General features: G+C 39.1%; 1 protein-coding gene across 1 annotated transcript in view; it reads left to right on the forward strand.

Annotated features, from left to right (window-relative positions):
* The first annotated feature begins 6,771 nt into the window (after nucleotides 1-6,771).
* Nucleotides 6,772-15,467, forward strand: part of LOC126253447 (NAD-dependent protein deacetylase sirtuin-3-like) — a 75,195-nt gene continuing 66,499 nt past the window's right edge. The window contains exons 1-2 of the mRNA XM_049954793.1: nucleotides 6,772-7,044; nucleotides 7,189-7,266. Coding sequence (XP_049810750.1) covers nucleotides 7,194-7,266 — 73 coding nt within the window. The 5' untranslated portion in view covers nucleotides 6,772-7,044; nucleotides 7,189-7,193. The remainder of the gene's footprint in view (nucleotides 7,045-7,188; nucleotides 7,267-15,467) is intronic.

The raw sequence follows: 15,467 nt of genomic DNA on the forward strand, positions 1-15,467 counted from the left end.
TTCTTTTCTCATAACTTTGACTCAGTGCTTCTTCATTATTTATTCTATCTATCTATCTTACCTCTCTTTTCAAATGCTTTTATACCTGTCTTGTCTTTTCCCTTTTTCAACCACATTCCACATCTGTACAAAGCTACACTCCAGATGATTACTTTTAACTTTTCTAAAAGGCTTTCTAACACTTAAATTTATTTAGATGTCAAAATATTTCTCTTTGCCAGAAATACTCTCTTGCTGTTGCAAGTTTTTTTATCCTTTTTACTTCTGTAATTATCAGTTATTTTGCTCTCCAAATTACAAAACTCTGAGACAGTTGCCTCAGAAGTACTTCATTTAAAATAAGGATTCTGATATTTCAAAGTAAACCTGCAATACTGTATTTGATGTAGGAAAAATACAAGGTTTTTTAATACCAGTATGAAGCTAAACTGAGTGACAGTGAATGTTTGTATTAAAATCGATATTTTTTTTCTAACAGGGAATAATTAATATGCATTTTTACTTTCCCAAGCACTCGGTAACTATATATGTAAAATGCTACCTCAACTGTTTGTACCATATGACAGAAGTCATTGCACGAAAATGAATTTAAGAAGGTGACGAACATCTGGTTGAAGGACCACGAAGAGATTAATGTATCAAGATTCACAAAAATTAGGAATAAAGGATGCAAGTAACTCATGTGAGCCACTGCTTCACACAGTTCCAACTGTTTCGTGGCTGTCAGTGTACATAAGCACATTAGATGTTGCACTTACTTTGCATATTGTGTGTGTGGGCTTCAACTGCCCCATTGCCACCAGACATAAGGCATTGTTTATTAGTTTTTCTGCCACCAGTCTTTGTTTGGGTCAGAAACATCCCTCATTTTGGCAGCTACCGATTTTATCAAAAGCTTCAAGTCTGTCTTTTTTCTCTTCCTTTCAAAACACAAGCAGGTAGTATCCAATAACCAAATGTAAGCCCAATAATAGTGTTATTTTATTCTGATCCTGTTCACCCCATTTTTTAAAAAATGTGCATTCGTTCGAGCAAATAAAAATTAAATCAAGAAATATATTTAATACTCACTAAAAACAAAGGACCTGAATTCAGAACACAATTCTCGGTAGACGCACTGATTCTCATGATACACAATTCCCAACCACACATCACTGTATACCAAGTTTTCGGAACATACATAAATATGGGAATCCCTGCCCATATTTTTACAGTGCTCTAAAAGCCAGGATAGCCACCACTGAAACACAAAATCTTCGTGAATGTGTTCCTCAAGGACAATACTGCCCACTGATGTGCTGGTTTCCATATTTTATTGCGATCCTGTGTAGTTTCTTTTGTTTTAACCCATTACTGGCCAAAACTCTATCGGATCATTTTTTGCAAACTTTTACACATAAATACGTTACATTGAGTGATTAATTGAATAAAAACTTGTTTTGAAAATTTTCAGTTTGTTAGAACAAAAACTACAGACTGTCCCATTTTTGGGACATTGGCCAAATGCGCTATCCAAATTCACAACCTTATTCTCCATGCATAATATTGTAAGAAACAACACAAACAATAAATAAAGAATGTTTTAATATTATCGAATGTCTATTCAGTATGAAATGAAGCAAAACACTTGTTGTGTGCACCAACATTGCACCTATCACAAATTTTTGTTGTTTATTTCTTGAAGTAAGCACATCTCTTCTGTGATTTACTTGGCACAATGAAATGATTTCCTGAATCTAGTCATACATCTGTGCTCACCCGTCCTCCCATCAATTTGCTTCCTTGTGGTCCTCTGCATTTTGGTACTGATCCTGTTTTCTTTGATAGGTAAAACATCACTATTCTACGTTGGAAATCCAAAAGTGAGAGCTTCTCATTAGTGTTAGCTATTTGGTATGCACGTCACGTGTTTGCTAGGCAGATATCTATCATCTGTGTGAATAATGGCCACCACCATTTCTTTGACCTTATCCTCATCCTATAAAGTGATATCTGCTTGTGCAGTAGATCTACGCCACCCATATGGGCATTGTATTCTTCAATGAGAGGTGGCATTGTAACAGATATTTCCTTTTTCTTTGCCTGTGAGTATCGTTTAGTAGAACTCAGAGGAGTAATAGTACTGTAATTTGTCACTACACATACTGGTTTGTTGTCACTCCATTTCACAACCAGAACTTCGTTCTCTTTGTCAAACATGTAGTCCTAGAATCCTTGTTCCTTTTCTCTTGCCATTCTTTTCGAGTCAATCAAAGGACATGCATTAGTTCAGATCTCTCTCATTGTTCCTGCAGCTTTCAATTTCCTCTTTCCAAGTGTGATCAGTGTGTCAACCCTCGTGAAAAAGTTGTCAAAGAAAAGCTTATAATTCGGATACTCTGATTCTGGAATCATGCTGGTTAGTTCATTTATTACCGTTGCACCTAAAGGCTCCTGTTTGTTGTCAGTCTTGCCGCAGTATGGCATTGGAACTTGTAAGACACCAAATTTTATATCCAAATTTGATAGGTTTTCCCCTCAGAAACTTTCTAGCTGAATGTTTGCCATAATAACGTAATCATTTCATCAGTAGAGAGTGCTGAATGAAATACGACAAATTTACCAAATTCCTTTTTCTGCATTTCAAAGTACAACCTCAGATTGTACATCTTGTTGTTTCTGTCTATTTTAGAGTTGTCATTGAGATGAATGAATCTCTTTATTTCCTGAAACCTATTTATTGACATGGAGTTGAAAACTAAAGGAACACCGACATCAGGAGCCTGTTCCCAGTACATATTCTCATGGGGAAGCTTATGATAACCACTCAGAAGTAGTATGCCAATAAATGATTTTTTCTCCTTTGGTTAGCAGAAAATTTAATTTGTTATGTTGGCAAGCATAGATTTCGCTTTGTTCAATAACAGTATCCATTAGTTTTTCAGAAAAAAATCCTCAAACACCTGAAGCACTGTCTTATTCCCTAGACATTCCGCAACATAATGTTCGTTGCTCTTCCCTGGTTCACTAGTGTTTGTGATACGTTGGTTGACATTTATACCACTTACATTTATATTTTTTTGTAGATAACGTACCACTTTCTGCTCCATCTACTAACGATTTCCTTCTTTTGGCTTCTGGAGGTACAACTGTAGCATTAGATTCATCTCGGCTGGTTATGGGCTCTAAAGTACCGGCTACATCTTGTACAACAGACTCATTGTTCAGTACATTTTCGTCAATGTCTTCTTCATCTGTTATTACATCTGCATCGGGTGGAATAATCGCCAATTCTACGTCACCACTTCATCGTCACTCTCTTGATGGTCCTCTAGTTCTTCTAGAATTTCTTCAAGTGTAAGTCCACGCGGCATGTTTTTATCCTGTTGGAATCGTAAAATTCAAATAGAATATGAAAAAAGCAGATATAAAGAATGTAAAATGCAATTCTTCTCTGTATAATACGTGTATACAAGAATAGGGCACATCAACAATAAATGATAGTGTAACATGCCATTGTCCCATTATTGGGACACATAAAATATATCGATATTGCACTTGAAAAAATCTGAAGCATACTTAGTCTTACACGGACATCCATATGTTCATAACAAACACGACACTAAATCACAGCTCATTGCCGTCCAGGAACTACCAGCAGACGTACAGTGCTGCTAAGTGCGAGAACAAAAAATCGGCAAGTTTATAATTTTCCTGACGTGAAGTACTTAGAAACAAGTTATTTATTTTACATTTACAGGCATTAGAGCAGTTAGTTGAACCTACAGGTGCAACAATATACGCTAAAAGCTCCATTGCTTACGTAGAAATAAGTAAAATATACGCGTCCCAAAAAAGGGACAATGGCCAGTAATGGGTTAAAGTTTTTCCATCAGAATTGATCCTATTCACCCCATTTACGATATCGTTAAGACACGAAAATAAACGAAAAGGCAAGACATTCACGCTGTGCAGAGTGACTCGGACTGATGAATGCTTGTACAAGAGTCCTTAAGCCCGGTCCACACGCAACGATCTGTCTGCGCAGACATTGGCGCAGATGTCTGTACATGCAAAAGATCGCTGCAAATGTGGTGTGTTCACACGACACAAACCCCAATCTACTACTCGCCCGCCATCTGTCGGTGTAGAAAAGAAAAATCCGTGGCAAGCGACTACGCTCCCCGTAAACGACAAAAATTTAATTCAGTTATTTTGAAATATAGAAATGGAGGAAGTCCTGTTGTGGTCTGTGTTCGCAACTTGTGTTGCAAAAAACATTCAGACCAACCGCAGGAAACAGAGAAGGCGGTCAAAATGGTGTAGACAGTGGTTGCTAAAGCGAAAGCAGTTTTCTCACGTACATTTACTGCGAGAGTTGCAGGGCGAACCTGTTTTGTTTTCATTACCTCGTGTACCATTTCCTGGCACATTGACACTCCAATTTCATCTTCAATTGTACTCCTACTTGGTCTTGGCGTTTCTTGATCACTAAGAAAGCCAAGCAGATCAAAATACCATAACGTTGGCTGGTATACTTGATCTACTCTTACACCAGATCTTCTAGATTTCTGAACTCTTTTCGGTAAACAGTTCGCTGACAGACTTAATTTACTTAGGTTGCCTTCATGAACTCATCCTTCAGGACAGCGTAAATAGCTTTACATGTGTTGGGTATTATTTTACTCAACGCTTGTTTCAATATTGCAGTTGAAAATTCCAAATCCTTGTAGCTCCTTCTTGTTGCTAGGAATCTTAATGTTACCGCCAGCCGTTCATGAGGAGAAATTGCCCTTCTCATACAAGTATTTTTTTCTCATAATATGAGGGGTTACAAGCTTTAAGAGATAATTATAAGTTTCGACTTCCATCCGCAAATAATTTCGCCAGTTCGCAACGAATTATTTTTTTAAATTTTTTTTTTATTATTACCGTTTCTCTGTTTGCCGAGGCGTCAACTGCCCGCAATTTTTCAATTAGAGCATTGTATGCTGCTGTCTTTTTGTCTCGGTCACTATATTCTTTACTTTTAATCTTCCACAAACGTGGGTGGTTTCTATATATTTCAATGAATTCACTTAAGGCCCGTCCACACGTTACGATCTGTCTGCGCAAATGTCTGCACACATCACATCTGCGCAGACAGATCGTTGCGTGTGGACAGAAGATTTGCACCAACCTGAGGTGTGTGCAAACCTGGAAGTTGGAGTTGGAGGTTTGAGCGAAACCTCTCAAATCTGTGGGTTCAAACCACATCTGCGCAGACAAGTTGGAGCGTGTGGACAGGAGATCGCCGCAAATCTGGCGCGAAACAGCTGTTTGCTCAGTCTAGTGTTTGTATTTGTGCGCACAGGGCATTAAATTGGCTGATACTCGTCAGTGTTCTCGAGAGTTTGTAAGTGAATTCATTGAATTTGTAGAAACCACCCATGTTTGTGGAAGATTAAAAGTAAAGAATATAGTGACCGAGACAAAAAGATTGCAGCATACAATGCTCTAATTGAGTTATCCAAAGTTCAGAAATCTAGATCTGGTGTAGGAGTAGATCAAGTATACCAGCCAACGTTATGGTAATTTGATCTGCTTGGCTTTCTTAGTGATCAAGAAACACCAAGACCAAGCAGGAGTACAATTGAAGATGAAATTGGAGTGTCAATGTTACCGCCAGCCGTTCATGAGGAGAAATTGCCCTTCTCATACAAGTATTTTTCCTCATAATATGAAGGGTTACAAGCTTTAAGAGATAATTATAAGTTTCGACATCCATCCGCAAATAATTTCGCCAGTCGTTAGGTTCGTCCTGCAACTCTCTCAGTAAATTTACGTGAGAAAACTGCTTTCGCTTTAGCAGCCACTGTCTACACCATTTTGCCCGCTTTCTCTGTTTCCTGCGGTTGGTCGGAATGTTTTTTGCAACACAAGTTGCGAACACAGACCACAACAGAACTTCCTCCATTTCTATATTTCAAAATAACTGAATTAAATGTTTGACGTTTACGGGGAGCGTAGTCGCTTGCCACTGATATTTCTTTTCTACACCGACAGATGGCGAGCGAGTAGTAGATTGGGGTTTGTGTCGTGTGAACACACCACATTTGCAGCGATCTTTTGCATGTACAGACATCTGCACCGATGTCTGCGCAGACAGATCGTTGCGTGTGGACCGGGCTTTACAAACTCTCGAGAACACTGACGAGTATCAGCCATTTTAACGCCCTATGCGCACAAATACAAACACTAGACTGAGCACACAGCTGTTTCGTGGCAGATTTGCGGCGATCTCCTGTCCACACGCTCCAACTTGTCTGCGCAGATGTGGTTTGAACCCACAGATTTGAGAGGTTTCGCTCAAACCTCCAACTCCAACTTCCAGGTTTGCACACACCTCCGGTTGGTGCAAATCTTCTGTCCACACGCAACGATCTGTCTGCGCAGATGTGATGTGCGCAGACATTTGCGCAGACAGATCGTTGCGTGTGGACAGGCCTTTATTGTTGCTACACATGCTCAAGCATTTACAGGTTTGAACCCTTGCACAAACATTCATAATCAAAATTCGATCAAACCTTGAGCTGCACGTACAAGCCCGATGCTTGAGCAAATTTATCCTTTGCACACTCAAATATATTTGTGTACAAGTGTGATGGTGAAGCACGCTTGTGTGTTAGTTGCCGTACACGTCATTGCCATAGATCTTCTACAAACTAATATTTATTAAATGTCGGTTCATGATCAGCTGTCCTGACAGATTTTAGACGCAAATTTGCAATCGTTTAGCCGTTTATCGATTTTCCCCTCAAAGATCACGTTTGTCGATAATAATCCGACGCCACCGGGAATTAACATATGTCGGATAGACGGATAGTTAAAAACAAATATTCGAAGTAGCTAAAGTACACTTGTGGTATACCACCAGTAAAACGCAGTGCCGCCAGTAGTGTGCACTAACAAAACAACTTAAAAGCTTAAAAACTGTCGTTGAACTTTGAAATAATCTGCTATTACGAAACATCCTAATATAAATGCGTGTTTGACCTTGGGATACAATTCCAATACAAATAAGCTGTATGTATATAATTTGTATATTTACAAAAGCATATCACGTCTCATGCATATTGAAATAAAGCAACAAATTAAATCTCAATAATTACTTATAGCAGTCGAGTTGTAGGCCTAATGGCTGAATGTACGTCATGAACACTCTTGCAGGTACGATGTGCCCGGTTTTACCGCAATCTGCTTTTACTCAACGTTTGCTTAACCAAGGACAGCTTACGAGATGGAAAGGTACCATTGTTTTTCAGAACACTATAGCTGCATTTACACAACTGTTTCTTGTTCGGTGTTAGGCGCACGCCGGGGTATACCTTCTGAGAGTCTGCTGGAAGTCCGTAAAAGGTGTACTCAAATGACATGACTTTGTATGATACGGTATAAATACAGAAAAAAAAATCACAAAAACTTACAAAAGATAAAACATAAAAATAACTTAATGATGTTTCGGTACCATACTGTGTGTCAGTTTTGTATCACCACTCACAATGTCAATGTTTATGGTGAACAAGAAACTTTTGTCATATTAGATATAGTAGATCAATACTGATATAAAAGAAATGAATAAAAAGAAACTTAATATGTGTTAGGATGGTTGGGAACTGATGTTGACAAAAGTAAGACCGTACAGATTGCATAATGTCATTAATGAAAATTTTATGGTCTTGTAACCATTTTTTCATTTATAACACAGAGCAGACCTGGATGAGAGAAATCATAAAACTGCAAATGACATTCCTGAAAGAGGTTTCACATTAAGGTGAAGACTCAATTCATGTGTAAAATTTGAAACCTTCTACAAGTACAATTTTAAAACTTTTAAGGGCGTTAATTTTGATCTTGGTCACTAACATGTTTTCTGTTGATCTGTATTTTTAATGAACCACCCGCAATTCCTCACATCTTCCGATAGTCATCAAAGGACATGTCAATACAAATAAAGATATGATCACATCTGCACAAACATGCATAAAGTGGAATAGAGCAGTAAATTGGCTGTTACCTTTTTAATGTAACCATCCCACTGTTCACTTTAGGGACAAGGAAATTGTAAGAAACCAAAGTCTAGATAGCCGGATGAGTGTTTGAACACTGTGTCTCCCAAATGCAAATCCAGTGTCCTAATACAGCACCTATTCACTTGATATTATTTCTAGCAGACAGTTAATGTCACATACATCTAGAGCAGTGGTCTCCAAACTTTTTAGTCCGCAGGCCACATTGACTCTTCTATGAAGTCATAAGGGCCAAGATCTACGTAGTGGGATCAAAGCACCCTAGCACTCCATGATCACCGTAATGTAAGATGAAATCGCAAAAATCTAAGGTTGTGGGAATAGCTAGCATTGAAAACGAACTACGATATTTATTTAATTACAGAATTTTGATTGGTGGACGTACCTGACCGAAATTCTGGCGTATTTTATTCTGGCGAATTTCACTGACAAAAAAGTATGTCACTGCACATACTTCACGAAAGCATCCTGCAAAGTTAACGAAATCTCAAAATCCGACAATGTCGCAGTGTATTGGTCACGATAGGCCTCGAAACTCAATTGTTGGCAGTATAGGTACCACCTCAAATATTTGGCGGGCCGGATACCGGGGATGTCCGGCCAGCTAACACGGGCCAGTTAGCTGGCCCTCGCGGGCCGGTTTCGGCCCGCAGGCCGTAGTTTGGAAACCCCTGATCTAGAGACTACATATAGTTTATTTCAACCACAAAAACTGTAAACAATTACTTTACTTACATTACTAAAACATGACAATTGTTCTGTTACTCGTCAAACCAAAGATACACAAACTCCTGGTAACACTACTTTGTTCCTGTCTTTATATTTTTTCATTTAGTTGTTTCATACATCTGAGAATGTTGCAGTCATTTCCAAAAGATTCACTTCAAGCTTAAACCATGCAATTATTGTTTCTTTATTGCAAGGTGGGTTGTTAGCAAGGAAAGCTGCCCACCAAATTGGTATACACCGTAGCAATGTCATTTGTGTATCTGACTGCTATTGAGAGACCAAAATAGTGAAGACCTGTCTCATATTGCTTGCTCACAATTAACAATACCAGCTGATGAAAATTTACCTACAAATAATTCCTCATAGGTGCTCCAAGGAGAACGCAGCAGCATTGCATTCAGCCTTTCTGAATGCAAGTGGGAACGCAGTGTCAAACCAGACAGTCCATTACAGACATGAGCACAAATGCACTAAGCCTGAGTGGTGCAAAGAAGATGGGCAGGGGAAAATAAGGAATAGAACTCGTTTCAGTAATGTGGTTGTCTTTCAAGATAATTCAGGAGCGCACTGTGACAACCTTAGGATTACCTTCTACCAGAGGGGTTGAATCCCAAATGGAATAGCCTGTAGTATCTGCTGACATTAACTGACTGAAGAAGCACGAAGCTGAAATTTGGCAAGCTTTGCCATAGTTGTGTGCACTATCCACATCTGCCAGTCAATGTCTAATGTGACTTGTTCCACATCCCTGAAGGCTCTCCTTCATGATGGGATTTCAACAGGCTGTGTAAATGTACGAGTTAATGTTGTAGGGATGAAGAGGAGAGACATAGTCTAAGAAAATGAGAGACAGTAAAGGAAGAGGGTAGGCATGCAGCACTAAAGAAATTTTACTCTGTTGTAGTTAGGGCTCATGGTGTATGGTACACAGTGATACAAGGGTGAGTGCTGGAGGCCCAAGATAAAATACGGAGAGTACAAAAAGTGGGGAAAAATGGGTGATGATTCATAGACCCATAGATTGATATTGATGCCCATCTGTTGTCAAATTTCAAGAACATATTTTAAACTCAAATATAATGAAGTATCTCAAACATAATGACATTCTGCATACCAGACAGCATAAAAGTGCAGTGTAAATATTATTCAGGGATTAGGCCTTAAGTCTGCTCTGTCTAGCTGACTGCTGCCTATGAGGCAGCATGAGGAGTGATCAAATGAGGTTCATCCCATAAATAAAGAGCTTTCAGTTATACAAAATGAAAAACAATATTTATTAGAAAAAACAGTTCTGTTATAGACATGAAGCTTCCTTCTCTTCTCTGCATAGTTACCATCTACATTTAAACGTTTGTCATATCTGGTCCTGAGCTTCAGAATAATGGAATGTAGTCGCATTAAGTCGGGTGATGCTGAGGGAATTAGATTAGGAAATGAGACACTTAAAGTAGTAAAGGAGTTTTGCTATTTTGGGAGCAAAATAACTAATGATGGTCGTAGTAGAGAGGATATATAAAATGTAGAATGGCAATGGCAACGGAAGCATTTCTGAAGAAGAGAAATTTATTAACATCGAGTATAGATTTAAGTGTCAGGAAGTCGTTTCTGAAAGTATTTGTATGGAGTGTAGCCATGGGTGGAAGTGAAACATGGACGATAAATAGTTAAGACAAGAAGAGAATAGAAGCTTTTGAAATGTGGTGCTACAGAAGAATGCTGAAGATTAGATGGGTAGATCACATAACCAATGAGGAGGTATTGAACAGAATTGGGGAGAAGAGGAGTTTGTGGCACAACTTGACTAGAAGAAGGGATCGGTTGGTGGGACATGTTCTGAGGCATCAAGGGATCACCAATTTAGTACTGGAGGGCAGCGTGGAGGGTAAAAATCATAGAGGGAGACCAAGAGATGAATACACTAAGCAGATTCAGAAGGAGTAGGTACTGGGAGATGAAGAAGCTTGCACAAGATAGAGTAGCATGGAGAGCTGCATCAAACCAGTCTGAGGACTAAAGACCACAACAACAACAACAGTTATTCCCACTACAATGTAACATATAATTTGAACTACATCATAATAAAATAATTCAGAAGTAATTCCCATAATTATCAGTCTAAGTAGATTAGCACTAGTCATAATGTGTTGCTAGTATGCTTTATTGAAGTAGACCAGTAGCTGCTTCAGTCAGTTAATATAAAATTCTGACTCTTTTTACATCTGTGAATGGTTAAGACCACCTGGGACACAGATGAGAATGAATGAACCAAGATTTTGTATTCATATTTGTTGGCTTCACCAACTCAACAGAATTGTCTCCGTTCAACCTACACTGTATAGTGCATGGTGGAGGGCAACTTGTACCACTACTATTCTTTTCCTTTCCCATTCTGTTCACAAATAAAGTGGGGGCAAATGGACTGTCTGTATGCCACCTATTTTTTCTTATTTTTGTGATTCTTAAGCAAAATGTAAGTTGGGATGCAGTCAACTTCAAATGTTGGTTCTCTAAATTTTTGAAATAGTGTTTCGTGAAAAGAACATAGTCTTCCCTCCATGGATACCTGTTTGAGTTTGCAAAGCATCTCCGTAATACTCACATGTTAATTGAACCTATCGGTAACAAATCTAGGAGCCTGCCTCTGAATTGCTTTAATGTCTTCCTATAATCCAGCCATATGGGGGTCGCAAACACTTGAGAAGTACTCAAGAATGGCTCACAGTAGTCTTCTATATGTGGTCTCCTTTACAGATTAACAACACTCTCCTAAAATTCCCCCTATCACTGTCCTGATGTGCTCAATCCATTTCATATAGCTTTGCTATGTTAGGCTAGATATTTAATCAATGTGACTGTGTCAAGCACACACTACTAACACTGTTTCAAACATTACAGGATTGCTTACCACTCATTTGCATTAACTTACATTCCTACATTTTGAGCAAGTTGCCATTCATCACACCAAATAGAAATTTTGGCTTAGTTGTTGTGTATCCTCCTACAGTCAGTCAATGACAACTTCCTGTATGCCACAGCATCATCAGCAAACAGCCGCAGATTGCTGCTCACCTTGTCTGTCAGATATTTATGTATATAGAGAATAAAAGTGGTCCTATCACACTTCTCTGGGGCACTCCTGACAATACCCTTGTCTCTAATGAACACTCATAGTTGAGAAAGCGGGTGGTTTCTTTGGTGTGACGTCATAAGCGAGTGAGTGCGTGTGAGATCGCTCTCTAAGTTTTCATATATTTTTAGGTTCCAGATACATATTTTAACGGTTTTTGTGATAATATTTACTATATAAGTGACGTATTAGTGGTTTCTTCATTCAGCTCTGCCTTTCTTCTGTTGTGACGTGATATTTGTGAGTGTTTCGTATCGAGCAACTTAACCTCTTGCCTGTGTTTACATTCCGCGCTGACCAGTTGCAGCTGTAGCGGCGCATCGAAAGCTAAGTACTAATTAATTGTTTGTGCATAGTGATTTATTTAGGAACTTTAGTAGTCTTCAACCGGTGTTCGTGGTGTTTTCTGGTGAAATAATTTCAGAAGAACCTTTTGGGAACTGTTTACAGCTCGTTACTGTGTGATTAGACGTTTGATTCTCTTTCTGTATTAGTCTTCTGTTATATTCACATTTGTTGTTTATTAATAGTTAATAATAGTAGTTACTTACCTTGTAGAGTAAGTTTGTGATTATTGTAGTCAGGTTTTTAGCATCTTCTTATTGTAGTAGCGGAACTTAGAAAAAGTAAAATTTTACCATGAGTGAGAAGTGTGGGCTTTGCCGTAGGTTCGTGAGTAGTGGATTGCGGTGTGACACTTGTTCGAAGTATTTTCACTGGGGGGAATGCAGTGGGGAAGCCAGTGGGCATTCTGGTGAGATCCTCTCCTGGAACTGCAGGTTATGTAGCAAGAGTAAACTGATAGAGGAGCAGGAACGTAAGATCTGTGCCCTTCAGGTGCAGTTGAAAAACGCACAGGAGGAGCTAGATAGGATGAGGAGGGAGAAGGGGGTTGGGGAATGGGAGCTGGCTGTTGGCAAGAGATCTGCTAGGAGAAGAAGATTTTCAGATAGTTTTACTATTGGTGTTTACAATAGATATGACCAACTGTCAGAGTCTAGTGGAGAGGAATCTCTAGTAGCTGTAGATGTAGGAAGTATGCAGCAGACCTCAGTAGTTACTGTGCCTAGAACAGTTGCAAAGTCGAAGAGGAAGAAGAAGGTTCTGCTGTTAGGTAGTTCACATGGCAGAGGTGTAGGCCAGCAGTTGCAGGAAGTGCTGGGAAGTGAGTACCAGGTCACCAGCATTGTGAAGCCTAATGCAGGGTTGGCTCAGGTGACTGTTAACATAGGGGGGTTATGTAGGGATTTTACTAAAGAGGATCAGGTAGTGATTGTGGGTGGGGCTGGTAATAGTATTGGTAGGGATGGGGAGTATAACATAGGTGGTGACCTGGAAAAGATAGCCACTCAGACTGGCAACACGAATGTGCATTTCGTGGAACTGTTTCAGCGTCACGATCGGCCTCATCTTAATACAGCCATCAGGCGTAATAACATGAGACTTGGGGGTGCGCTGATGACAGAAAGCATGGGTCACATTTCAGTGGTGTCGGTGGAGTCTATCAGCAGGACGGGTTTCACTAGACACGGCCTGCACCTCAACAGGTATGGGAAGGGGAGGTTGGCAAAGCTTATAGGTGACAGCATAGGTGGGGTTGGTGGGATCACTCATGGGAAAATTCCTGCAGTAGTGTGTGTTAGAGCTGCACCTTTTTTAGATTGAAGTCAGCTGATAGGTATTCCTGCTTAAGGGAAGTCTCTCTAACAAGGGAATCACTTTTGACAAAGCTTAGGTATCCGAGTAATGAGGGAATTAGTATATTTCATCAAAATATACAAGGTATTAGGGATAAAGTTAGTGAACTGCTTATAGATGTTGACTCTGAAATTATTGGTATATCTGAACACTTCTTAAATAAGGAGATAATTCAGAGGCTTCCTTTACCAGGATACAGGTTGGCTGGCTGCTTTTCGAGGAGCTCTTTGCGGTGTGGGGGAGTAGCCATGTATGTGAAAAACGGCATCGCATTTGAGTCAATTGATGTTTCAAAGTACTGCACTGAAAAGGTGTTTGAATGTTGTGCAGGTGTGGTTAAATTTAACGGAGTTAAACTTGTAACTGTTGTTATTTATAGATCCCCAGACTCCGATTTCACAGCATTTTTGCTAAAGCTAGAGGAGGTTCTTGGTTCACTTTATAGGAAATACAAAAAGTTAGTTATATGTGGTGACTTCAATATTAATTGTATAAGTGATTGTGCAAGGAAGAGGATGCTGGTAGACCTCTTTAATTCATATAATCTTATGCAAACTGTATTCTTTCCAACGAGAGTGCAAGGGAACAGTAGAACAACCATAGACAACATTTTTGTTCATTCCTCATTACTAGAAGGGCATTCTGTTAGAAAAAAGGTGAATGGCCTTTCAGATCATGATGCGCAAATTTTAACTTTAAAAGATTTTTATGCTGCAACTCGTGTTAAATATAGTCATCAGCTGTTCAGGAAAGCTGATCCGGTTGCTGTAGAGACCTTTGTAAACCTTATAAAGGAACAAGAGTGGCAAGATGTTTATAGCGCTGAGACAGTAAACGATAAATATAATGCTTTTCTAAAGACCTTTCTCATGCTCTTTGAAAGTTGCTTTCCGTTACAACGTTTAAAACAGGGTACTAGCACAAACAGGCAGCCTGGGTGGCTGACTAGAGGGATAAGAATATCTTGTAGAACAAAGTGGCAATTATATCAAAACGTTAGAAACAGTCAAAATCTAAATGCAGCAGCCCATTACAAACAGTATTGTAAGGTGCTTAAAAATGTTATTAGGAAGGCAAAAAGTATGTGGTATGCAGATAGAATAGCTAAGTCTCAGGATAAAATTAAAACCATATGGTCAGTCGTAAAGGAAGTTGCTGGTCTGCAGAGACAGGTCGAGGATATAGAATCAGTGCGTAGTGGGAATGTCCGTGTTACTGATAAGTCGCATATATGTACAGTATTTAATAATCACTTTCTGAATATAGCAGGTGAACTAAATAGAAACCTAATTCCAACAGGGAATCATATAGCGCTCTTAGAAAAAAGTGTTCCGAGACTGTTACCTGAAATGCTCCTCCATGATACTGACAAGAGGGAGATTGAGTTAATAATTATATCACTAAAGACCAAGAACTCTCATGGATATGACGGGGTATCTAGCAGAATACTGAAGTATTGTTCTATGTATGTTAGCCCAGTACTTAGCCATATCTGTAACTTTTCCTTTAGGAGTGGTCGGTTTCCTGATCGATTAAAATACTCGGTAGTGAAGCCACTTTATAAAAATGGAGACATTGATAATGTTGACAATTTTAGACCTATTTCTATGCCATCGGTGTTTGCTAAAGTTATCGAGAAGGTTGTATATACAAGGTTACTGGAGCATTTAAATTCACATAATTTGCTGTCAAATGTTCAGTTTGGTTTTAGAAATGGTTTAACAACTGAAAATGCTATATTCTCTTTTCTCTGTGAGGTTTTCGACGGATTAAATAAAAGGTTGCGAACGCTAGGTGTTTTCTTTGATTTAACGAAGGCTTTTGACTGTGTTGACCACAAAATATTACTGCAGAAGTTGGACCAT

This window comes from Schistocerca nitens, chromosome 4 (genome assembly GCF_023898315.1).
Source record: "Schistocerca nitens isolate TAMUIC-IGC-003100 chromosome 4, iqSchNite1.1, whole genome shotgun sequence".
NCBI classification, from domain to species: Eukaryota; Metazoa; Arthropoda; class Insecta; order Orthoptera; family Acrididae; genus Schistocerca; species Schistocerca nitens.